Genomic DNA, 26,422 nt, shown 5'->3' with positions numbered 1-26,422 from the left:
AAAAAATGAAAGCTTCGCTACGTCAAGTCGTAAAACCGCAAGCCGTCACTTTTTTTTTGCTTCAGACACGTTTCACTCGATAATAGTTCAAATCATAAATTTTATTACTTTCAATATACATCTAATGGATCTTTGTCCAATTCAGAAATGAGCAGTTCGCAATTAGGCAGCAGCTTAATATTTTCAACAGTGCTTTTGAACTCTGTTAGAAATTTCCTCTCACTATTACTATGCTCCGTCAAAATCACAGATGTGCCGTTGAATTTTGCATCGAGAACTTCGTGGTGTGACATTTCTCCAGTAACAACCAAATCAACTGTGCCAAAAACATCGCGCAGCACGCTGCCACCGGATCCAGCGCACACTGCTATACTGGTCACCACTGACTCAGAGCTTCTTTTGTCTCCCGGAGAGTATCGCACATATCTCAAGTCGAGAAAATGTTTGATATTTGCGATGATATCTGTTTCACGGAGTTTGCTAGCGGAAAGTTCAAGTTTCAGGCCGCATCCAAACGCATGTGAAAATTTAACACCGAAATCTTTCACAGAAGATGGTTTCATTGGCAGATCTTTTGCAATGTTGTAATTTGATAACACTTCAACGCTATCTTGTTCGGGTCCATTCCGAGCCATCGCAAACTCATCCCCGGTAGTTTTGGAAATAGTTTCGTATAACGTCGGAAGATTCTGGTTGAAGCTCTCACCAACAAACGTGTTCACGTATAGCATTCCTTTGGCTTCGAAACTAGGTGGATATAATGAAGCTAATGATGGTAACAATTCCCCAATTTTCATCTCTGGTTTACCTAGAGAGCTCTTGATTATGTTAAGATTATTCATCCACGAAACAGCATCCCATGATGTATGCGGTGAATATACAGAGATATCACTTTGAATGCAGTCTAATATCAGACGTTCCTTCCAATTAGATCGCCTGAGTTTTGTGATCGGTTTAAAAATAAACGGATGATAGGAAACAATCAACTGACAACAGTTTTGTACAGCCTCGTTCAGGACATCTGCAGTGAGGTCATTCGTCAGCAACACTCGATCAACTGGCTTTTCAGCACTACTTTCAACCAGCATGCCCACATTATCCCACTTTTCACAAAACTGCAACGGTGCCAGTAATCTGAGTCGTTTCACCACATCGCTAAGTAACATGCTCTGAAATTAAGTTTCCGACTAATTAACACATATTACACCATAGCGGAGCATTATTTGCGATACACAACATACATAGCATGGCAAATAGCCCAAACAAAACGAGACCAAAGTCAATCGTTCAACAAAAATGAGAAACCAATGAAAATCAACCAATATTTTCATGTATATGTCTCAAATTAAAAACATACCGAGAAAGCCAAATAGCAACAATAAAAGACATTGAAAGACCTTTATAAAGCGGTAACTATGTCAACAAATTTAAAAACTTGTTAAACTAAAGAAAACAAAGAGTGATAAAAAAGCTAGAAAAAAATCTTTGGACTATTTTTTTAGTCCTCACCCGATAGCTCCGCTTTTGTTGGCAACCTAGCATCGAAGTATGCATTGACGCAGAACAATTCAAATTTTCGAGGAATTGATCATCTCTGAGGCGTATTGACGTGCTCCTATTTAGAAGAAATTGTTGTCATCAATTATCCCGCAAATGATTACAGATCATATCAGAAAATAACAAAAAAGTGACACAAGAAATGAACTCTTCAAAATACCGGATAAAAGCTACTGGACCCATTTACCAGAGGACATCACAGCAACAGATCTGATGACGCTCGTCGCCCAAAATTGAAGATAAGTACGAACAGCACTTGAAAAACGCAAGCAAAAGCACAGTATACAAATCGACAGTAGCCATGATGACATCCTTGACAACATTCCAGTAAAATAAAACCACCTCCACAACAAGCAATACGAAGGCAGTCCCCGTTAAAACTTTCGAAAACCACGTACACTAACAATGCGCTTCATGGCATGGCACAGTGAGCGGAAAAAAAAACAATATTCAGCCCTTCTGGCATAAACAATCCGAAGAATACCTTTAGAGTGGTCCAAATGGTTCATAGAACTGAAAACGGCCATTTGCGCGATCAAAAACATTGACTTACACGAGTTAAATTGTTTTGAGGAACAAACCACCACTGATGGAATAACGGTATAAAATTGCTGTAGGACCAAAGTCACAAAGAGAAAGCAGCAAGGAACTGAGCTTGCTATAACAGGAGCTACATAGAACCATTGGGCTTAATTATAACTCTGATCGAATTGGGCGGATACGGAGCAAAGACGGCTCCGTTTGTCATCGTAGTCTACATAAAACACCCAAAAATAACTACTAAATGGAAATCAAAAGACCTCGTGGTCAAAACCAGGTTCGTCGAAAATTTCAAAGAAGTACAACACACACACAGTCGGCACATTCATTTTCACCTTCAAAAAACGCAAAAGGAGGCATCTTCTACTCAACGATAGAATAAATTATGGATGATAGAACTTGAGAACATTGCAATTGCAACCTAGTTGTTGAAAAGGCCACAGCGATATATGAATTTTTAACTGAATCCCATGTTCTGAAAAGTTTGCAGCGAAATCTCATAAGGCATAGGACCCCACGCAAGCAAAAAATAAGAAAAAATTGGCCTAGAAAACACATCACTCAAAAATATCAAAAGCACTGGAAAAAATTAACAGCAAAATTTTAGGATCATCTTCAAACACAGTCGAAATAAAAAAAATGAAAAAAGCTGAAAAAACTAGATCTACATAATTTCGATAGAAAATCATTCTCGATAGAATTTCATTTCAGATTGTCGGCTTCGTTGCAACATGCCGGATGTTTCTTGTGCTGTAAGCAACTTTTATTTTAGTTGCAAGTGTTGTCCATTGTAGTTTTTGGCGGGACTTGAAAATTAAATATATTAAATATATTCTTGTACTGTAAGCAACTAAAATAAAAGTTGCTTACAGCACAAGAAACATCCGGCATGTTGTCACGAAGACGACAATCTGAAAGCAGCCGAAAATAAAAAGAATTATTTCAAACTAAAACTTTCAAGTCCCCTGAAACTACATTCTACAAGGCATGCCTTGCAACTTCAATAAAAGCTACTTACAGAACAAAAAATATTCCGATAAAAGGTCACCAAGTCAACCAATGAGCAGACACCAGTTGAGCCGAAAAAAATAATTCAACGAAAAAAATTTAGAAATTTTCAAGTCGCCCAGAAACTACATTGTAACACACTCGCACTTGTAACTACAATGCTGGTCGCTTATAGCACAAGCAAGATCCGTGATGTGGCAACTAAGCCGACAAACTTGAGCAGACTAACGAAGATCCGACTATTCAAATTTACCGGAAAAAAAATTCTTACTGAAAATCAACAGAGGTCCGGCAGGGAGCCGAACTACTGACCTAAAGGCGCAAAGGCGACGGCATTACCTCGAGTTCAATTGGGAACGCACCTGGAAAATTTTAAGCTTCAAAAACTAAGCAAGTAAGAAACGGAAGTAAGATTTGTAAGAACAGTTGTTTACAGAAAAAAGTCTAGTTCCCGATTACAAGATAATTGCTTTCGCATGAGTAATAAGAGAAAACTTTGTAGCAGAAAACTTGGAATGAGCGTGATTCTATGCGAAGAAAAATTTTTAACTCGAGGAAAACCATAATAGAAAATAGGACAACCAAAATCCGGAACTTCGATCAAATCCTAGATACCTTCGTAGTAAGCGACGAATCTACAGTGGGATTCGATGTCTCTCTCAAAAGATACTCCATCGAAGGTTGAGCCCTATTTTTCCATGTTTCCAGATTCCTTGAAACACAAGAGGAAGAACATTCATCAAACGAACTCGAACTCGTGGTACTTATTTGGTCGGTAGAACACCTCAAATACTAACTTTAAGACAAATCAATTGAAACCGTCACCACTCAACACGCTCTTAAAGTGCCCTAAACGCAAGCGAAAAATAAAAAACAATACAATCAAATCAAGGCCTGACAAAGAAGATGGGCTGAAAATTACCAGTTAATATCAAAATCAAACCTTTGACCGGGAGCAAATTGGGTTATTGACTCTAGTCAAGAAATCCAATTCGCCCAGCGCTGCCTGTGTGTAATTGATGAGATATTTACTACTAGCCAATACGGATCGAGCTAAGTGTTAACTGATCAAAAAGCGGTAAAGCAGCGTAATTAAACGGGCACTATTCTAATGCACATTCAATTCAAAAAAGTCTTCAAAGTTGACAAACAAAAACAGATTGAAACTAGAAAAAAAATCAGCAACAACAGAGTCAATCAACGCAAAAAAATGACATCAGCTTATGAATTTCAAGCAAAAAAGATATCGTTATTTTAAGCAAAAATATATCGTCAAAAACTTTTGCTTGAAACATATTTCAAGCAAAACTCTTTGAATTTCCAATATACTTTAAAATTGGCACTTTTCAGATGAATTTTAGACAATTTGAGAAAATTTCAGCTTTCACACACAGGCAAAATGTAGCTTCGCATTACTTGCGATACAACGCAAACGAAGCATTGCCAGCTAGCGAATAGAAAATGAGACAGAAATCACAAAATCGGCTACGCAAAAAAGAGACAAAATAAAGAGACAAGTTGAAGAAATTACTTGAAAAAATAAATTAAAATCAAAAAAATAACATCAAAGAAAACTTCATCTTTGGAACGGATGATGTTCATCAACAGCCTTTAAAAAATTGGACCAAAACCTGATGAGCCAAAAGAAAACTGTAGTCATGAAAAATTTTATAAATTTTAAAATTTCGTGACACAGCCAAACTGAAACACATAATCGCATACGGATATATTTTGCCTTTCAAAAGACGCAACATAAGTGGACTAAGTCGATATAATATAAACTTAAACTACTAATTTTCAAAAAAAACAGGGAAAAAAAGAAAAAACAAAAATTTGAAAAACGGAAAATGAACCGACCCTGACGAAAACTAGGACGAAAACCCCGAACCTGAAAAAATCGAGTAAATTTTTTGATAAGATAATTGCAACCTGCAACGGGCTTCAACTAATTTATACTTAAAAGATAGTAGTTTTATTTGAATTTTCAAGAAATTCAGCATGTCAGAAGAAGAATGAGTCCAGGAGATGAATGAGTCCTGTGAACAAAATTAAAAATTTACAAGGTGGCACCTAAGCTGACCACAAGAGGGTAGAACCTCATTGATCGGAAAACAAAAAATGCCATACGAATTTGTTGTGGTGAAAAATTTTGAGCAATAAGTTTCAGAATTTTGAAATCTGGCAAAAAAAAAACTACCTGAAACTTTTATTTTGAAAAAATCACTCAACTTTTGCTTTTGATGCGACACAAAATAGGGTAACTAGGCCGATAAAAAACTCCATTTTGTTTATACGGAAAAAAAACAAGGTATTACCGGGACTCGAACCCCAGACCTTAAGGTACAAAGGCAGCAGCGTTACTTCTCGGCATAAGACCTCGAACTTGCTAAGCTTCTCTAACAAATCAGCCTCCCAATTTCTTGGAAACGTGTAGGAACAGTTGTTTACGGGAAAAAAATCAGTTCCCTATTATAAGATACTTGCTTTCGCAAGTATAAAAATTGGAGAGTGCATTTTGCCAACCTTCTAGCAAATGAATTTGAATTGAACTCATACAAGGCATATATAGCTAAGGGCATTCCTTCGCGCAATTATAATTGTGAATGCATTTCTTTTAATATTAGAGCATTTTAAGACCTACACTGAAAAAAAAATCATCACTACCTATGTATGTATGTATTTAAGGAAATTAACCCTGGGCTAGGGAGTACTCCCAGGGGCGGATCTAGGATTTTCTCGAGGGGGGGCGGAATTTCAAAAAATTTTCGAAAATTTTGTCGATCTTTTTTTTTTAGGTCGACCGAATTGATTTTTCGAGCTCTCCCTGAGCACGGTTTAGTCCCTGTTTAGGCCAAATTTTCTGCGCCGCAGGAAAAATTTTGAAAAAACAGTCCAAACAGCGTTTTTAGGCACTTTTTGGAAAATTTTGACCAAAATATCGCGTTTTTTCGGCGCGCGCTCCCCCCTAAATATTAGTATATATTGGCGCCCAAGGCGCCTTTAAAAAAATTTTAGGGTCGGTCGGCCCAAAATGGATTTCTTAAAAAGCACCAAAGGGGGGACCCTTTGGGTCGGAAGGGGGTCGAATCCCTGAGGGGGGGGGGGGCGTCTGCCCCCCCCCCCTAAATCCGCCCCCGAGTACTCCATTTACTGTTTTCGAGTATTGCTGTTCACAATCTCTATGAACGGAGATTAGTTCGTGATATTTTGTCTCAAAATGTCTCCGTAAGTGGAAAAGGATTCTTTTTTTCAGTCCGCATCTATCCGCAAATTTCTGTGGCAGTCCGTTGACCAGTGCACTCGTTGGCAAAAAGAAATTCTGTTGACATTTCTTCTGACCAAATTTAAGATTAAACTACGCTCATAGACTTTAGAAGCCAACGAATATAAAATTATCGAAGGAAGATTATCTTATCTGTTCACATATAATGGGAATGGAAAGTGATACAGGAAGGGCGAATAAAAAGAACGACGAACAAAAAAAGTTCCACCGCGTTACCCGCGCTGCAGCAAAGAAGATAAAACAATTTAACATAAGTAAAAAAAAAAACATAAGACGCAAAAAAGTGTGAACCAAAATGTTCTTATGTCTCGATGAAGAACACTTAGGGCCCAGCTACAGCTAAAGGTACGTATTTGATATATTTTGAATTTATTATATTGATGCGGTACAAATTGCGTTATTTCAAAAATTGGACTAAGTAGTTTCTCAACTAAAATAAGTAAGAAGAGTGAATTTTGAGCAATAAGTTTCAGAATTTTGAAATCTGGCAAAAAAAAAACTACCTGAAACTTTTATTTTGAAAAAATCACTCAACTTTTGCTTTTGATGCGACACAAAATAGGGTAACTAGGCCGATAAAAAACTCCATTTTGTATATACGGAAAAAAACAAGGTATTACCGGGACTCGAACCCCAGACCTTAAGGTACAAAGGCAGCAGCGTTACTTCTCGGCATAAGACCTCGAACTTGCTAAGCTTCTCTAACAAATCAGCCTCCCAATTTCTTGGAAACGTGTAGGAACAGTTGTTTACGGGAAAAAAATCAGTTCCCTATTATAAGATACTTGCTTTCGCAAGTATAAAAATTGGAGAGTGCATTTTGCCAACCTTCTAGCAAATGAATTTGAATTGAACTCATACAAGGCATATATAGCTAAGGGCATTCCTTCGCGCAATTATAATTGTGAATGCATTTCTTTTAATATTAGAGCATTTTAAGAGCTACACTGAAAAAAAAATCATCACTACCTATGTATGTATGTATTTAAGGAAATTAACCCTGGGCTAGGGAGTACTCCCAGGGGCGGATCTAGGATTTTCTCGAGGGGGGGCGGAATTTCAAAAAATTTTCGAAAATTTTGTCGATCTTTTTTTTTTAGGTCGACCGAATTGATTTTTCGAGCTCTCCCTGAGCACGGTTTAGTCCCTGTTTAGGCCAAATTTTCTGCGCCGCAGGAAAAATTTTGAAAAAACAGTCCAAACAGCGTTTTTAGGCACTTTTTGGAAAATTTTGACCAAAATATCGCGTTTTTTCGGCGCGCGCTCCCCCCTAAATATTAGTATATATTGGCGCCCAAGGCGCCTTTAAAAAAATTTTAGGGTCGGTCGGCCCAAAATGGATTTCTTAAAAAGCACCAAAGGGGGGACCCTTTGGGTCGGAAGGGGGTCGAATCCCTGAGGGGGGGGGGGCGTCTGCCCCCCCCCCCCCTAAATCCGCCCCCGAGTACTCCATTTACTGTTTTCGAGTATTGCTGTTCACAATCTCTATGAACGGAGATTAGTTCGTGATATTTTGTCTCAAAATGTCTCCGTAAGTGGAAAAGGATTCTTTTTTTCAGTCCGCATCTATCCGCAAATTTCTGTGGCAGTCCGTTGACCAGTGCACTCGTTGGCAAAAAGAAATTCTGTTGACATTTCTTCTGACCAAATTTAAGATTAAACTACGCTCATAGACTTTAGAAGCCAACGAATATAAAATTATCGAAGGAAGATTATCTTATCTGTTCACATATAATGGGAATGGAAAGTGATACAGGAAGGGCGAATAAAAAGAACGACGAACAAAAAAAGTTCCACCGCGTTACCCGCGCTGCAGCAAAGAAGATAAAACAATTTAACATAAGTAAAAAAAAAACATAAGACGCAAAAAAGTGTGAACCAAAATGTTCTTATGTCTCGATGAAGAACACTTAGGGCCCAGCTACAGCTAAAGGTACGTATTTGATATATTTTGAATTTATTATATTGATGCGGTACAAATTGCGTTATTTCAAAAATTGGACTAAGTAGTTTCTCAACTAAAATAAGTAAGAAGAGTGAAAAGTATTCGAGATTTTAGAATTTTTCCAAAGTCCTGACATTTATGGTAAGCGCTTCTTTCGATTGAACTTGTCATCTCAGATTTGACAGGGTATTTTTTCAGAAAATTTAAAAAGTTTCTAAAAAACGGTCAAAATTCAAATACTTGACTTTCCGAAATTCGTAACTTTTTTCTGCTAAAAACTGCTCCTGGCCGGTAAAGAAAAGATTCCCAAAACCGGGTTTATCGACTGAACACTAAATCTGAGAATTGGCACGGTAATTTTCGAGTAAAGTCAAAAAACTTCCAAAAAACGGTCGAAGTTTCAAAACTTTCACTTGTTTGCAGGCCATAACTTTTTTAATCAAAACCCTCGGCGTACCAAATTATATACGAAAGCATAAAACAACCTGTGGTGTCGAATGTGATTCTGTAAATTTGTATTGTTTTCAGTTTGATGTGTTTGGCGGGGTTTTAATACAGTTCATCTTGTTACCTGTTTTACGACATCTTCATGGTAGCAGGGTCTCAAGATGTCCGCTAGAGAGAATACAGAGAACACAGAAGCAGATTCAGTTGCAGTAGGAGGAAGCATCAACTTCAAAACCCCGCCAATATGGAGATCGAATATGAGTTTTGAAGAGTGGAAAGCAGATATCGATGTATGGAACGTGGTCACTGACCTAGATTTGTCAAAAAGAGGACCTGCAGTACGTTTAACACTGACTGGAGCAAAGAAAATTACAGCGTCAAACGTCACAATTGACGACCTAAAATCAAATGATGGGCTCACAATTTTGCTAGAATCTCTAAAACAGGCGTTCGGGAAAGAATCAGCCGACGAACTATTCGCGGACTATGAAAAATTTGAGCGTATAACTCGAGGAAACAGACCTATCATTGAGTATATTACCGAGTTTGACCAAGCGCATTCCAGGCTGAGCAAACACAATTTGAAAGTTCCGGACGGTATTTTAGCATGTAAGCTTTTAGCATGTGCATCGCTTGACGACATGCATAAAAAGCTAGTTTTATCTGCCACGCCTGAGATGACGCTTTTAGCCATGAAGAAAAGTCTGAAAAGGATTTTTTCTTCACATATCAGCACGGAGCGTGAACTGAATGGCAATGCGCCAACTGTGAAAGAAGAGCCGACATATCTAGTAGACGAAACCTCTGCGCTGTAGTCAGGTTCTGGTGGACGAGGCAGAGGTGGAAAACCGTTTTTCAGAGGCCGTTATCCTCAACGAGGACAGAATTTCAGGGGACGACGCCAACGAGCGTCTGGTACGAATCCTATGAATCGAGAAGGAAGAATTTCCACATGCGCAATTTGCGGATCAAGATATCACTGGGTGCGTGATTGTCCAAACAACGAGAACAAAGAAAATCAGACGTTGCTGACGAACGAGAGTAAAGAAAATGCCGAAGATGCCGAGGTTTTCCTCAATTTTGTGATGCTAGAAGGGAAAATAGTACACGAAGCTTTTGGCAAAGCAATTTTGGACTCAGGATGCACATCGACAGTGGCAGGAGAAGTATGGCTTGAGAATTACATTTCCAAGCTTTGACAGTCAGAAATCGTTGATGACCACGAAAAACGTCCGACGTTCTGTTGTTTTTGGAGGAGGAGAAAAGTCAAAAGTTTTGTATTATGTTTCCTTGCCTGTTGTTATCGGAGACATTTCGTGTTTTCTTGACGTCTCCGTCATACCCGGCAATTTACCTCTTTTACTGAGCGAAAAGTCCATGTCGAAAGCAAAATTCATCATTGATTTTGCAAGAAACAAAGTTTTGCTTCCAACGGGTTATGAAATTGCTGTTACGAGAGCTTCGAGTGGACATATGCTGCTAGACATATTGAAACACGAGAAAAATGACTATGTATTCTTCTCTGAGAGTAAATCGCTGAGTGAAGCTGAAATATCAAAGTTACACCGTCAATTCGGTCACTGTTCCGCCGACAAATTATCGTCGCTGGTGCGAAACGCAGGAAACAAAGTATCTGCTTCCATCAAAACAATCGAGAAAATTATAGAGAAATGCGAAATTTGCCGTCAATTTGGAAGGTCGAGTCCGAAACCGGTAATTTGCCTCCCTTTGTCTGTCAGCTGGAATGAGACAATTGCAATGGATTTACACGAAATGGTAGAACTTGGGAAAGGGGTCTGGTATTTACATATTATTGACCTTTTTACCAGGTTCTCTGTAGCTATTTTCATCAAAAATAAACGAGCAGAGACAATTGTGGAGCAGTCTGCTATCAACTGGGGATTGGCTTTCGGATTTCCGAAAAATGTACTATTCGACAATGGAGGAGAGTTCGAGAATGAGATCATGAAATCTATGGGCGAAAATTACGATTTCACCATCAAAACTACAGCAGCTAGATCGCCCTGGTCGAACGGCGTTGTTGAGAGGCATAATGCCGTCATAACAGAAATGTTCCTAAAAATGCGTGCTGATGACCAAGTTAACGCAACTGATGATATGGTGTTGAAATATGCAGTTTTTGCAAAGAATTCTCTGTACAACAAAGATGGGTTTTCTCCTTATCAACTCCTTTTTGGGTCTAATGCAAGATTGCCAAATGTGTTTGGGCACAAGGAACCAGCACTGGAGAATACGACAACAAGTGAAGTAATTTCGCAGCATATTCGACTTCTGAACACATCTCGGAGAGCGTTTCTAGAGTCTGAATCAAGTAATCGCGTGAAGAAAGCTCTTAAATCGAAGATATATGCTGATAAGGATGTCAATTTTGAGTATGGTCAGTCCGTTTACTATAAAATGGACAATGAGAACCGCTGGAGAGGTCCTGGAACTGTAACTGGAATAGATAGATCAGTAATCTTTGTTCGTCATGGCGGATCTTTGAGACGAGTTCATAAATCGAAGCTACGAAGCGCCACTTCTCTGGAAAATTGGACAAGTCAAGAAAGAGGAATGCAACTTTTGCCAAAAACTGACGAAATCCCAGCTTATCAGGGCCAAATTTGCGTTAATTCCGTTGATCAGCGTCAAAAGTCCGGTTTGACAGACGATGAACAAAGTTTAGAGAGGTTAGAGAACATCAATTTTGATGATTCCGATGATAACCAGGTGATACAGAAGGATTTGAAGTCCAAAACAGACGATTCTGACGTCGCCACTACCAGTTTTAGACCCCACAAGGTGAAAATCGGAGAGAAAGTGAGGTTTATTTCAAATGAACCAGGTTTTGACGGTGAAAATATCGTTGCCACGGTGACTTCTCGCGGAGGGAAAGCGCGCGGGAAAAACAAAGACTGGTGGAATGTAACCTATGACCAACCAGAGTGCATCAGAGGCAAAACTGACTGTGTAGATGTGACTAAACTGCAAGATTTTGACGTTATGACTAGTGAATCTGTGATCCCGATAGGTCCAGTAACTGAGGAGAACGCTGCTGAAGTGTTCATGGCTGTGAGCGACGAGTTTCACGAGCAGAAGAAAGAAGAATTCAAAAGTTGGGCTTCTAACAACGTTTTTGAGAAAGTCGAAGACGCAGGGCAGCTATACCTAAACACGCGATGGGTTTTGACTGACAAAGATGGCCGAAAGAAAGCCAGGTTGGTTGTTAAAGGCTTTGAGGACCCCGAGTATTACAATGTGATAAAGGACTCACCCACGTGTTCGAAGGACGCGTTCAGAATTTTACTCGCTATATCTAGCTGCAAGGGTTGGATTTCTCATTCGATTGACATAAAAACGGCGTTTTTACAAGGCGAAGATCTAAAGCGGGAAGTGCATCTAAAACCGCCTGTTGAAGCAGATGAACCACTCACTGTTTTGTGGAGGCTCAAAAAATGCGTTTACGGGCTCGTAGACGCTGCTAGACACTGGTACGAGAGAGTAAAAAGTGTCATTTTGAGTACAGGCTGTCAAGTTTCCGCTTTCGACCCGTCATTGTTCATTTACAAAGAAAACGGAGTTTTGCTGGGTTTAATAGCGACGCACGTGGATGATTTCTGGTGGTCAGGCACCCAGAATTTCGAAAATGCCGTTATCAGAAAGATTTCGTCGGATTTCGATGTGAGAAAGTCCGAAAAAGCTCCCTTCAAGTACCTAGGATTCGACGTTTCAGACGTCACAGGCGGTATCAAGATCGACCAGCAACAATATGCCTTGGAGATTGAACCCGTTGATGTTCCACATAAAGACGAATTTATGAGCAAACGACGTAAGAGACCATTACGGGCTCTTTTGGGGAAATTACAATGGTTAGCCATGCAGACTAGACCAGATTTGTGTTTCCATGTGAATAGAATTCTGTCCACTACAAGTGAATGGTCACCGAAAGATTTTGTAGCTGGAAATAAGCTTTTACGGCGAGTTCAAGTTACCTCAGACAAGTGTAACCTGACTTTTCTAGCTCTTGGGAATCTAGAACAGTGCAAAATTCTGGTTTATAGTGATGCTAGCTTCAATAACATAAATGGCACCGGAACTCAGGCTGGGTATCTCGTATTTTTGCAAGGGTCCAACGGCACAAGGGCACTTTTATCCTGGAAATCGCACAAACTAAGAAGGGTAGTACGTAGCACCCTTTGCGCAGAAACTATTGCTGCCATGAATGCTGCAGAAGCTGGTTTTCTTTGTTGTAAATTGGTGGAAGAGTTATTGTCTATTTCAGTACCTGTGTATTGCTTTACCGATAACCGTTCTCTTGTGGAGTCCGTATATTCGACCAAAATTCCCCAGGACAAGCGACTTCAGATAGAAATAACGTCTTTTCGTTCAATGATAGAAACGGGAGAAATCAGCAAACTCGAGTGGATTCCGACGAATATTCAGGTCGCTGATTGCCTTACGAAATCGTCTGGTTACGCTTCTGAAATGCTGATGAAGTTCATCCACAACAAGGCTATTTATTAGTGTTTATGTGAAACTTTCAATGTATGTGCTTGAACATGTCATTTTGACTGCATAATGTATTCATTTCTATGTGCTTTTGCGTGTTCTGTGCTATTTTCGTTAGTTGACCGTTTACGTGCTATATTCACTCCATAATGTATTCATTTCAACGTGCACGGCTCTGATTGGATCAACAGTGTTTCGCAATTTACAATGATTGCGTTTACAGCTTAATTGCTGTTTTAGCTACCGCTTTGTGCTTGTGTGTAATTACTATGTTATTTAATTAATCGACACTATCGCCACTGAACTGCAGTAAAATTTCCTTTTCATTTAGTAACCCTCTGAATAAGGGGGATCTGTGATTCTGTAAATTTGTATTGTTTTCAGTTTGATGTGTTTGGCGGGGTTTTAATACAGTTCATCTTGTTACCTGTTTTACGACATCTTCATCGAATAAGCCTATGATATCAGGTTTCGCAGGATAGTTATCGAGAAAAGTCCAAAAAAAAACGGTCAACAAATCAGAAAGTTTTCATTTCCCGGAATCATAATTTTGTTTGAAAATTTTAGGCGCAGCCGCTGAAGCAGAAGATATTCAACCAACGTATTATTTCGATTGAACTCAAAATTCCAGGTTTGGTCTGGTAGTTGTCGAGAAAAGTCAAAAGTTAAAAACACGGTAAAAAAAACAAATTGGGGCCATAATTTTTTGTGTCAACAAAATTGGGCGTAGTCGCACATGCAAAACAGTTTGCCACAGCCCGTTCTTTCGATTGAACCCAAAATCTAGGATATGCAAGGGTAATTTTTGGTAAAACTTATAAAAAGTAGAAAAAAAACACAATAAATAAAAAAAACGACTTCTCCGAGGAAGAAAACTTTTTGTGTAAAAACTGTGATTGGCCGTTAAAAACTGTGATTGGCAGGGGAGTTCCCATTACCCGTTATCTCCATTGAAACCACAACCTTAGGTTTGGGAGGTAAGATTTCGAGAAAAGTCAAAAGATTCAAAAAACGGTTAAATCAATCAACACTTCACTATTCCTAGGGCCTAAACTTTATGTGTAAAAAAGTTTAGGTAGAGTCGCTCATAGAGGGGAGCTTTTCAAATCCTTTTTATTCTTACCAATATTTCAGATTTGGTGGGTTAGTTTTTGAGAAAACGAAAGAACAATCAAAAACATCGGTCAAATATTCCCCCCACAGACTTTTTCGAAGGCTGTGTACAAAGGGTTAAAAGAAAAAGAGTATAGGGGCACACAATGCTGTAAAAGGTCTTTCTACGGATACCCCTTTTTTTAAATTGGCAGAAATATTTTTGAAAAACTAAATTTTCTGCAAAAAGTGGTAAGCAAGACATTTGAAATTCAAATTAGCAACTGAAAAAAACGTACGAAGCGGAAACAAGGGTTATAATCTTTGAGCAGACACCAGATGAGCCGAAAAAAAAACTAATTTTGTACAAAAAAAAACTTTTAGAAGTTCCAGGTTACCCCTCAAACTACCCACCCAGTAGTTAAATTTGAATTTTCATGAAAATGAGCATGTCAGCTGCATAACATCGCCAAACTGGTGGAATCCCTCATGCGCGAAGGACCGAATGCGCGAAAAAATAAAAATAAGCCAATCCGATTTCAGTAATCTAAAATTTGGAAAGAAAGTAAACATTTCCAAGGACTGTAGTATTGATATTGGCCGAATATAAAAACGGCAGATATATGCAAAATTTTCAAATTGGGACAAATTTTACATTTCAAGGGTTTGTAATGAAAGAAGCAAAATATTGCTTCATTTAATTCATTTTAACTGAATGGCAATTGTTTCTTTTTAAAAATTGACTTTCGGCTAATTTTGTCTTCGGTCCTTGGTCCACAAGTTTTTTGGCCTATTCGGTCCGTTGAATTTCGTTGAATTTTTCTCGGTATGTTGAATTTTTCTCAGAAACTGAACATGTTTCTGAACGGCAGGCAAATTTATAATTAATAAACGTTTTGAGAGCTCTAGGCGTCTTTTTCTCAATGAACCTGGTAATTTTCAATGGACCATTCTATAATAGTAGTACCGATTAATTACAGATTAATTGCATGAAAAGTTGCTTAAATAAAGTTAATTCGCAATATTGAGTTTGCAAAAGTGAGTTTGCGTGATCTGCAAAACGTGAAACATAAAAATCGCGCTCGATAAAAGAATAGTCTTTATGTGGTCTTGACTAAATTGCTGTAAATGCTAGAATGAACTTCTTTAAACGATTAATTAAGCAATTTTTCACGTTGCGGTGAACACTGACTTTTTAGACCGTGATTAGCTAGCAGGCCTTTGATTCTATTTGCTCTCGATTAGTGAACAAAAACTTTGCAGTATGCCAATTAATTGGAAGTTGTCCACACCGATTCTTGAAAATCTGTGATTTAAAATGTTTAACTAAATTTTAAAAAGCCCATTTGTATTGCTATCAAAGCCGAAGTGAAGGTCGACCAGTGAAAGGTCATCAAGGGAAATGAAAACAGGGATATAAAAACATGTGTGGAATGAAAACAAGCAAATAAATGGCCGCTCAAATAAAGCATATGTCCTTTCAACGAGTAATGCTGAAGGTTAGGGTACTAGTTAAAAAATGCGGTCCCCCTAAACTTAACAGACACAAGAGAAATCCTATATATATTTTCTGTTGGATTTCATGGGTACAAAAAACAAGAAAGTTCCGAGCTGTCCATCAGACATCATTGTGCTAACAACAACGGAAAAAAAGCGCTTTCGCGATAAACCTAGCTCAAAGAATAACTAAAAATCAGGATTTCAGAGAGATTTCCCAAGATCCGTAAATAATTGTTCCAGAAAAAAGTAAGCATTTTACTTTTACCGCACAGTCGAAAGCTATAAAAACAGGTGGCACAAAACTAGCGATAATGCTATCAATGCTTGAAAAAATCTCGCCCATCAACGTACTCCTGGTAATTGCGAGTTTCAGAGACTTCTAACTAATTAACGAACACTTTGCTCTTTATTCGCAAAAAAACACTTGGCTGACGCCATCTTTGTCGTTGTTGTAGTATCTTTTCAGTTCGAAGCAGGGGTGATTATTTCTATTTTTAATGCAAATCTGATTAATCTGTTTTTAATGCAAAACTGCTGACAATATCGGTAACCTTGAGCAAATTGAAAACAAAAGCGTTTTAGGTTACTTAGTTTTTTGACCACATTGTTACGCGTGGAAATCAGTGATCAACAGAAATCGGTCGTCAAAAATGAGAAGTTTTAGGCTATTTATCTTCGTTCAGACTCATTGACCGAAAATATTTTCCCAACAAATTGGCACCAACTTGATCTCATGTAAAAAGCAACAGTTAATTGATTTTCCTACATTATCAATTGGGATTGTAGACTTACTGTTAACATTATCAAATGTGCCTAATTAGGATATTTTGCACTATTGAGCTTGTAAAAGTGAGTTTGCATCATCTGCAAAAAGGATGGGTATTCACAAGTACCAAAGTGATAAATCTGTCCCATTTGTACCAAAATAAAAACTCAATCGCGTTAATATCAAAAATATTCAATAGGCCAAACACTACTAAGCCGACTACTTTAAGCCCTTGGTTTAAGGTCACTGGTGGGCGATGACCGGCTCTAAATTTCGTATAGATCCCTACCCTCTGTTGGTAAGCTCGCGACACGTTGGCGCGACTACGGCGGTCTTTATTCTGCTGTTTAGTTTTCATCTGTTTGAACTGTAGAAAATTAAAATTATAATTGGTTGGCTCACACTTGGAGCAATCAGAAATTGGCTTGAATAATTTCGTAACAGTCGTCCGCCTAAGTCACACAGGAGTTTGAGAGAAATAGGCCCTATAACCATTGACTTAATGGACAGAGACACTATCTCTTGTGTTTTTGCACCTCAAAATGCAGTCTCTGCAGAATTCGGTATTTTAGCAGCAAGCCTTCCGAATTGGCGATTTAGAACGGATAAGGACGTTATTTGAACGATTAGCAAAACGGTGAAGGCTAGAAGATTCTGGAATTCTAATTTTTAAAAATTCGAATTATGACGTCATATTTCTGAGAAACGTCAGAGACGGCCATTTTAGCTAAAATAGCAAAAAGAACAGAACAACTTTCATCTGCGATTACGAACAGTACGAAATCGAGACTAAAAAACAACAACGAACTACCGAACAGCAGAGGACGTTCCGAGTTGCAACTATTGTGCTGTTACAATAGTTGCAAGGCCGTTGCGAGCAACGGTGAAGGGTAAAACCCAGCCTTCCGAGTTATTGTGAACTGGATATTAAGAAGCTTGATTCACCGGATTCAAGAATCCGGAGGGGTCTCGGGACGTGGACTTTTATGAACTTATATTGAATTTTAGCATCTGTCATGTCCTGACTTGAATTTAATTAAGATCTTAATTCGTTTTGACAAGAATGAGGAGCTAGAAGTAGAGGGGGAAGGGTTGATCCATCTTCGATGGAGATGATGATTTTTATCTACTGAACAAAAACAATAGTAATATAATAAGTAGTAGCCCTGTTTTTAGGAGTGACCTCGTGGTCTGGGGATACTGAGACCCAGCCATGAGCTCACTAATTTTGCATGTAATTCAGTTAATTTGAGCGTTCTGGTCGAAGCCGGAGAACAGTAACGTTTTTGTCAGCCTGATGTAAGAAAGACCACCGAAAAGTACTGGCTTGGTAGAGACGGTGAAAAACATGCAAAGCTCTGTTTAGACGCTAGCCAGTCGTCTTAAGACTTAGTTTTGTTATCCGTCGATATGTATCTTCCGGGCGAATGTTACATGTATGTTTTTATGGCGCTCCTGGGTGGGCTACAATTACACAAATCCGGAGGGGTACACTCTTCACGTTTTATAAATTTTTCTAAAAAAACCCTTATACCCCTACCAAAAGTTGATAGCGATTGAACTAAGTAACTTAAGACAGTTCTAGACAAAAAGGGAGGGCTGAAGGCACAAGACAACCATAATAGAGTCGAAATTAGGCAAGTGATAAGACCCTTCACCTGTAACATTCGTCTACTACAGTCACACATGAGGCTCAAGAAAAATAGGCCCTATAACCACTGGCTCAAGGGTCAGGGACACTATCTCTTGTGTTTTTCCACCTCAAGAACGGTCGGAGCCAGTTCGGTTCGCTTGTGACACGAGACTACGACCCGTTACAGCTTAAAGGCTACTACTAAAATATCCCCCCACTCTAGAATTAGAAACGTCCCCATACTTAGGTCTCTAAATACCCAAAATACATGAACGCCGTTAAAAACCGGGTTGGAACAATCCGTTAAGTTACTTTTTATTAGACAGTGGAACTTTGATCCATTTCAGATGGATCAACCTAAAACTCGCCTCACCTCAACATAACAATTACAAAACACACTCTAGAATTTAAATTTGTACTCACATAGCAGCACGCTCAAGAATTGGGAAATGATCCAGTTGGTAACTAACTCAAGAAATAAATAACTAAAAGAAGTTTAATGTTTTATAGTTTGTACGACAAGGATAAGTCTATGCTCTAGAATTTGAGTTCTCATGGACCGTTGGGACACTCTAGTTGTCCGCCTTTCCGCTGAAGGTTCACTCTGGTCCAGCTTTAGAATAGAACTCCAGACACGACTATCCAACTCGTGGGAATACGCTTGTTTCTGTTTCGAATAGGACAGCTCTACTCTTGTTCACTATGATGGAAATTGCGAATAGCAATTTCCCACTCGTTTTTATCTGACTACTTTCCCGCAATTGTTCTAAAATTGTTCTGATTTCTTTTTCTGATTTTCAGTTATCGCGAGAAAATCGTGCATGACATGTTCCATTCGAAATTTTAAAAAATTAAATTTCACTTCAAAATCAAGTATTTTCTGCTCTTCTCAAGGTCAAACTTCCAAATATGACCGACTGGCACATACTCCCCGGACTCGAGATCGATGTCCTCATCGCGCGCTGTCTTCTGCCAGTGAGTCCCAGAAAAACCGAGTGTTGCTCAAGATACAGTGCCAGTGGTCATTTACAGAAGTTTGCAGCAGATTTAAGATTATCTACACCCCAAAATTCACGACCATTTAAAATTTTCACACTATTGCTAAACAGCAATCAAAATCTGCATTTACCTGCACCTTTGAATTTTCGCTTTTCAAGCCAATCATTTAAAAATCTCTTTTGTCCTATTCAATCAGGAAATTGTCATGCAGCATTTTGATTTATATAATAGATATAGTATATTAGTAACAATATTTGCTTTGTTAAAATTTCTTTTTCGTGAATCCAAGTTTCACTCGGATTCACACTCAAGCCCCCCTTCCCTCTCAAGACTCAAGATCCATCCGATTTGCCCATTCATCTCGTGCTCTTCGCCTTGGAGGTACTGCATCCTGAAGTGCTAGATGCGGCAAACTGTCTCAACAGTTCCTCTTCATCATCGGAACTAATCACAATCTCCTCCCAAGCCTTCAGCTGTTCATAGGATCGCATCCATTCTCTCTGCTCCTGCAATCTCTTTGCTTGGTTGGGTAGTGCCTTCACCCTAGCTTCTCGGTTCAAGCAAAAGGAGTTGTGCAGGCTCAAGCTCACGTTCTTCGCCAGGTCTTCCTCTAGTATCGACTCCCTCGCTTTGGTGTTGTCTCTAGACATCTTACCCACTCTCTTCCATCCCGTCGTGATCGCATTACGATGGGTTAGCAGGGGTCTCTTGAAAGCTTCCGGCCCAATCTCGGCCTGGAACTGTCGATACTCCTTTTGATGTTTTCTCATGTGATCTTTCGTTGCCCTGTACAACCAAGACGTCAGTGTCGCCCGAAACCATGGAAAGTACCTCAAGCGACTCCATACGTGCCTGACTTCCGTTGGTATGGCGAATACTTTGCACGCAGTCTCAAACAACTCAAGTCTCCTGCTGTAGTCTATCGCGTATATTGACTCAGCCGTTGGCGTCGTCGCCTCCCGATACTTCGTTATATTCTCTTCTATCCATCTCAGAGCTAACATCGTACTCACTACTAAGAGCGTCACCTTCTGCCGGTGATCCGGTAGTCCGATCGACCGAATCTCTTCCACATCCCACACCAGGCAAAGGCTCTTGTGATCTGGATACCACACCGTTTGTGCCAAACAGTGGCATGGGCATTCCCCATGAGAGATCTCAATGCTCCTGAGATTACGCTCCCCTGAGGCTTCCAAGAGAGGCTCAAGCTCCATCATTTTCTCGTGCATCGTGTCGTTGTCTTCCAGGTTCGGAGTACTTCCCACAGGTTTCCCGATCACGTTTTGTCTCTCGTGATCGCTTGTGTTTTCTCTTTCCAACTTCAGAAGATCTTCTCCCCAGATTTCGCTTAAGTCATCTCTCAATTCTTTTGGTACTGTCCCTTTGATTTTTCTCAACAACTTGTGCGAGTGATGCGACATCCGAGCCAACCTCACGCACTTGGGCACTGAGAAGGCCTTGTCCACCAGTATTCTCTGGCTGGACACTTCCACCATCGCCATGTGTAGCGGGTAGTGACTTCCGCACAAGTTGGCCATCATTGACCCTATCAGTGATTTCGCGTTCAATGGCAAGCCATAAGCTTCGCTCAGGGGGAATCCCATTTCCGCCTCAAGACCAACTTTCCAGCTCCGGATGTGTTTTTGAGTCACCTGCAACAGCCCGGGCCATGATTCTACGCTCAACGCCGTCACTAAATGATGTTCAGACTCCAGTCTCTCCAGTGCCTGCAGACCACACATTCTCGAGAAGAATCCGAGAGCTGTCGCTATATTCACCGTGGTTCTCGCGTAACATTCCGCTATTATTTGCACTTCACTTTTCTCCCTTTCTGTGATGTCTTCGAACCAAGTGACCAGATCTTCTTTTTGAAACGACAGTATTCTGACGCATGACCGTCCATCGCAGATGTGCTCTCCGTTCCCACACGTCGAATCCAGACAGCTACCCGGCTCCAATTTCTTTGTTGACCCGGGGTCGCTCGTCCTTTCGCTTGGCTCTTGCATCTGGGGCGTGATTAGCTTATGCAGCACACTCAACTTCGCCAGATCTTCATCTTCCGTTGGTGCTAACCTCACTCGCTCGGTGGTTTCCTCGATTAGACTCGCATGGGGATGTGGACACCAGGAGGGTCTTAGTAGCTTCCATATCACTCCCAAGTTCGTGGTTAACAAGCCATTTCCACCGCCCATGTTCACTTCAACTCTCTTGTTTGAGCGCGGTATGCTTATCACCTCTGGTGTTTCCTCAAGAATCAGGCCCAGGCTCGGCCCCTCTTTCTCCACTGCGTCTATCTCCATTATCCTTTCTGTCCAAAACTTCAGTAGCTCCGCTACCTCATGGTTTCTGTGGGCTCCTCCAGCTTCCGAGTCTAAGAAGGGATTGTAGGCTATTCCCATCACTCCAGACACATATTGGTATTCCCCCTTCTCACTGAGTCTCGAGTACTGTTCTGACGAGGCCAGGTTACGGTGAACATCATGTTCTTCCTCGAACTTCTTATTAGAGAACCTCCGTACCTCGTCCAGCTTTCGATGGTTCTCTAAGGATAGTCTGGAACCATCTTCTTTCTCTATTCCTGTACTCTGATATACGTTCAAGATGATCGTTGAGACTCTTCTCTCCATGGTTTTACTTCCACTTGCTCTCTGGTGGCATGCCAGGATGGTGCTATCAGACATCATTGACATTGTCCATCTCAAGAAACATGTGGCATCTTTTCTCCTAGCCAGGCTCAAGCCTGAATTGTCCCTGGCCACGTGTTGCATCAGTGCCTGATACACCTCCATCTTCTTGCTTCCCAACTTCAGCCTGTCATACGAGGTCAATGTCTCCAACTCTATTCCCACCAGACTCCAGGTGAACATTAATTGTCCCGCAGTTCTAACGAAGGGATTCGCCATTAGTGGCGGTGCTGATGAGGATGTTCTCATCGCCTCTTCAAAATGATCCTTCAACAAACTCTGCCAGGACCTCTTCAGATGACTTACCATCTCTATCTTATTAACCTCGGCTTTCTGCTGGGTGGCCCAATTGCGTCGCCTGCGAGCTATTCCACTATCCAACTTCTTCAAGCAGTCCTCCATTTCCTTCAATGTTTCGAGGGCCACCCACCACGTCCGGGAAGTGTTCCTCGTCTTGCTCCTCTCCAATGGATCACTCGTCACTTGTTTGCCCATGTCCTGATGTGCCTTCGAGATCCATTCTTTGCCGATCTCCACTTCCCCTCCCTGTCCGTTCGTTGAACCTCTCTTCACGTTTACCTTCTGAGGCTTGAAGTCTTCTTCTGACGTAGAACTGGTGGAAACCTCTATTTCCTTTTCTACTTCAAGTGGTTTCCTGAGCTCCGAGCTGTTCTTGTATGCCGCCGTCTTGCATCGGGCCAAAACGATGGGCGCCGTCTCTCTCAAGTTTCCTTCCGAAACAGCATCCACTGAAGGACTACCCCATCCTTCCACTTCTCTCTTCCTCTTGCGAGTCTTCACATCTCTGCTCGAGGGTGTTGTGGTTATCATCATTGATTCTACCTCTCCATCCACTCCTTCCAACTCTTGCCTCCCCCCTGCTCGAGCCTTAAGGATATTAGTACTTTTAATCATATTACTAGTCCCAACCTTATCCCTTTTTATATCATCAACCATTTTATCCACAGTTTTTTGTTTCAGAGTAGAGCTGTCCTCACATTTCTCTTTTCTAGTCTTCGATCGTGCGTTCCTCAGCTCCACTAGCTTGTTCAGCAGCTCTTTTCTTGCTTTCTCATCCAGGCCCGTTCCTATCAGGAGCGGTTCCCCGAATCTCACTACTGCGTCCCACAGTTCCTTCTTGAACTTGTCCAGCGTCGTCTCGCTGCCCACTTCTCGATTGAATTCCTCCAGGAACTCCTGCCAAGCGTCATCCTCGAGAGATCCCAAGAATATGTCCCTATTCCCTTCGAACGTGTTCTTCTCCCTTTCCTCCGAGCTCAAGAGTAACATCCCCATATTGAAGGTCTCACCTGCCAATGGCAACTCTAGGTTCTTCCGTGGAGACGGAATCAGGGGTGGTGTGGCAGTATCTGCCCAATTCTCCTCGCTCAAATCTTTCAACAGCTCTTGAGTGGTGAGCTCCTCCCCTGATAGCCCTGGTTCAGGCGTATTCCCCACTTCCATGTCTTCACCAGCTTCACTGAGAGTTTCATCCATACTCTCTTCTTCTGACTCATGTCTCCTTCTCTCGAGAATTTTCTTAAATCGGTCCTCGACGGGTCCGCTCCTCTTGTCTCCAGGTGTGTCCACGGACAGTGGTGATGGTGTCGCGGGATCCAGCTTTTTGTATTCCGTCAGTGCTACGTGCAGTTGACCTGCTGCATCTAGTTCTGTTCCTTCCTGTCTTATTTCCACCTGTTCCAAGCCATAGGGCGCCTTATATTTTCTCGTGGCAAATTTCATGTCGTCCACCAGTGCGACGTGTCCCTCCATCACGATCATCCTGCCATCATCCCATATGGGTAGCATATTCTCAAGTCCTTCCTTCTCAAGAGTCCTCAAGACTTTCCACACCTCATATCCAGGGGGCTGCGAACCTCTACTCTTTTTCGCTTGCGTCGTCCACGAATTTACCTTCATCTCGCTGGTATGGAAGTAGACCGCCGCCGTGTAGCCAATGAACAGGGGGTCCCAGCCATCAGTGAAATCCTTCTGCATTTCCTCCGCCCTCATCCTCGCCATTATGGAGGGAACTACCAAGGGACTATTCATTCCTAAGGTCATCCTCCTGACTATTGGGAACTCAGGCATGGTTGCCGGGAGGATTTCTTTCTCCATTATGGTCTCTAGCTCCCTCTTCACCAGTGCGAAGCACTCCTTCCAGGCAGGAATTCTCAAGATTTCTCGTCCGTCCGCTGTCAATGGGTTCAAGTTCCAGAATTTGGGATACATTTCAATAGGGCCCTCTCGCTTGCCTCCCATTCTGCATTGCATTTGTCCCCTGAAATTGCACACCATCATCTCAGCATCTTTCACTTTTCCGAAGAGTACCGTGTTGCTCATACGCGCCCTGAGCACTTCCTGCTGACACCAATTCAGCGCTGCACCATCCAGTACGCTGATGAGACTCAAGTGCGTCACCGAGTGACGATACGTTATCACCAGGGGATCTGGAAACGCGTACGTCACTGCTGGACCATAGATGCAGGTCACCACCTCCTCCAGACCTCGGATTATCCCCATTGGGTCCGACCTCGTTGCCAGACACAGGTCCGTCAACAGAGGCATCCCTCTGTTCGCCTTCTCCCATTCTTCTCTCGAGGTTGGGTTCTCATCTTCACCCGTCATGTATCGATTCTGCATCATGAGGTATTGCACCAGTAGTGTCTTCAACCCTGCGGCGCACTTGTAGGAGCTGGTTTCAATGCTCGTGTGGACTCTCCCCATAGACAGAGGTTCTCCATATTCCATTAACCGATGAAACGACACCAATTCCCCATGGGTCAAGAGCACTAGTGCCAGGTACCCATCAACTCGAAGTGTCTCCACTCCCCGACTAAACATGTATGCTGGACCCATATTGAACAAGTATCTGGGGTAGACCAAATACAGGGCCAAGAGCAGGCTGATGGGCATGCCCAGTATCTCCTGCACGAAGGCTCCGAAGATAGTCGCCGTGGTGCCGAACACTCCTGCCAAGAATTCTCTCTCCCAGCAAGGACTCAAGAACTTGAGAATCTCGTAATCTCTCCTAGTCTTCAATTCGCCGTTGGCGTGCTCTCTCCAAAATCCTCCAATCGTCACTTCATTGGCGGCCGAGACAAATCTAACCACCGTCATGTCCCTCCTTTCAGCTAGCTCCAGTTGCTTCTCTAGAAAACTCCAGATTTGTTTCACGAGGAGTGGTGCTTCCTCCCTCGTTTTATTCGTGGCGTTCTCCAGCCTTGGTGTCAGGAATGGCCACCAGCCATTCTCTTGGGTCAAGCGATATTTCATCGATTCTAACTGTTTCTCCGTCTCGACCACATTTCTTCTCTCGTTGCTGGGACCTCTAGTCCTGCTGGTGGAATTTGCGACTTTCACATCCATACTCCGGAACCACAGGCTGGCCGTCAACTGGTTTATCGCCGGGTGGTCGTCCCCGATGACTGGGCTGAACTTGAGTTGTCTAGCAAAGTTCGATATCTCTAGCAAGAGTACCTCATCCAATACAATCAAGACATCGGCTAGTCCGTAAAAGCCCCTCAGCGCATGAGATATGTCAGCCCATGCCGCTGGTAATTCTGATCTGTAAAGTCTCAAGTTTACTGGCTCCAGCTCTCGATTGGGGGCTGCCATCAGAATCCGCCATTCACTCCCTTCCGCTATCAAGATTAAGACCGCATACACGAATTGTAGGGCGGGTGGCATGCTGGCGTATCCTGGGGATGTGGTAAACACCACCTTTGTCTTGGACCCAAATCTCGAGGCTACGTTCTCTTGTACCTCATTCATCGCCGCAAATAACGCCTGAATAGCCTCCCATATCTTCTTTGATGTCGGAATCTCTTTGCCCTTCAGTTGCTCAAGAAGTCCCATCGCGTGCAGGTGGTCATTCATTCCTGCAAACAATAGCAGCTCAGGTTCACAGGGCATCTCCGACTTTATTGCCACCACTAGGGTCAACATCTGGTTCAATTCGGCTCCTGGCAAAGAGTATACCAGAGTCTCCGGCCAGAACAACTTGGGAGACGTTCCTTCGAAGTCTGATCCCGCCACAATGATCACTCTTGCAGCAGCTGGATCTGCTCTATCATAAACTGCCAGAGTCTTGGCCAATTGGGTGCCGCCACAGGGCTTCCCGTACCTGGGATCCTCTGCCAACCTTGGACCTTCGTAAGCAGCGTCAGGCAACTCCATTCCCCCCGGGTTGAGTAGCTTGTCTACTACCTTCAATTGCGCCGGGGTTGCCAACCTGATCCTGGCGATGCCAGTTCGGTGCTTGGGAGGTTCTGCTATAAGTCCAGGACTCCCTAGCTGCTTAAGAGGCCTGTAGTTAATGGGTCCCATGATCGTTTTTGTGGGAATTCCAGTCAGGTCTGTAGTCTCCATTAACTTCGTTCTCGAGAAATGCGCCTCGTGTGCTTTCAACCAGTCTACGCAATGATGTCTATTCAAGTCCTCATGCGACACTCGTTCG

General features: G+C 41.7%; 2 protein-coding genes across 2 annotated transcripts in view; one reads left to right on the top strand and one right to left on the bottom strand.

Moving 5' to 3' along the window:
• Positions 1 to 26,422, top strand: part of LOC134848436 (E3 ubiquitin-protein ligase MIB2-like) — a 445,218-nt gene that overhangs the window by 199,036 nt on the left and 219,760 nt on the right. The gene's annotated exons all lie outside the window — the stretch shown is intronic.
• On the bottom strand, positions 83 to 1,166 carry LOC134856996 (NIF3-like protein 1). The gene has a single exon (XM_063873314.1). The coding sequence runs from the start codon at positions 1,164 to 1,166 to the stop codon at positions 111 to 113; it is 1,056 nt and encodes a 351-aa protein (XP_063729384.1). The 3' UTR covers positions 83 to 110.

The sequence above is a fragment of the Symsagittifera roscoffensis genome, chromosome 1 (genome assembly GCF_963678635.1).
Source record: "Symsagittifera roscoffensis chromosome 1, txSymRosc1.1, whole genome shotgun sequence".
NCBI classification, from domain to species: Eukaryota; Metazoa; Xenacoelomorpha; order Acoela; family Convolutidae; genus Symsagittifera; species Symsagittifera roscoffensis.
The sequence above is the reverse complement of the archived record's forward strand: the minus strand, read 5'-3'. Positions and strand labels throughout refer to the sequence as shown.

Bases quoted from the DNA above. Each gene is read 5' to 3' on its own strand.
- LOC134856996 (XM_063873314.1), bottom strand. From the start codon at position 1,166: ATGTTACTTAGCGATGTGGTGAAACGACTCAGATTACTGGCACCGTTG.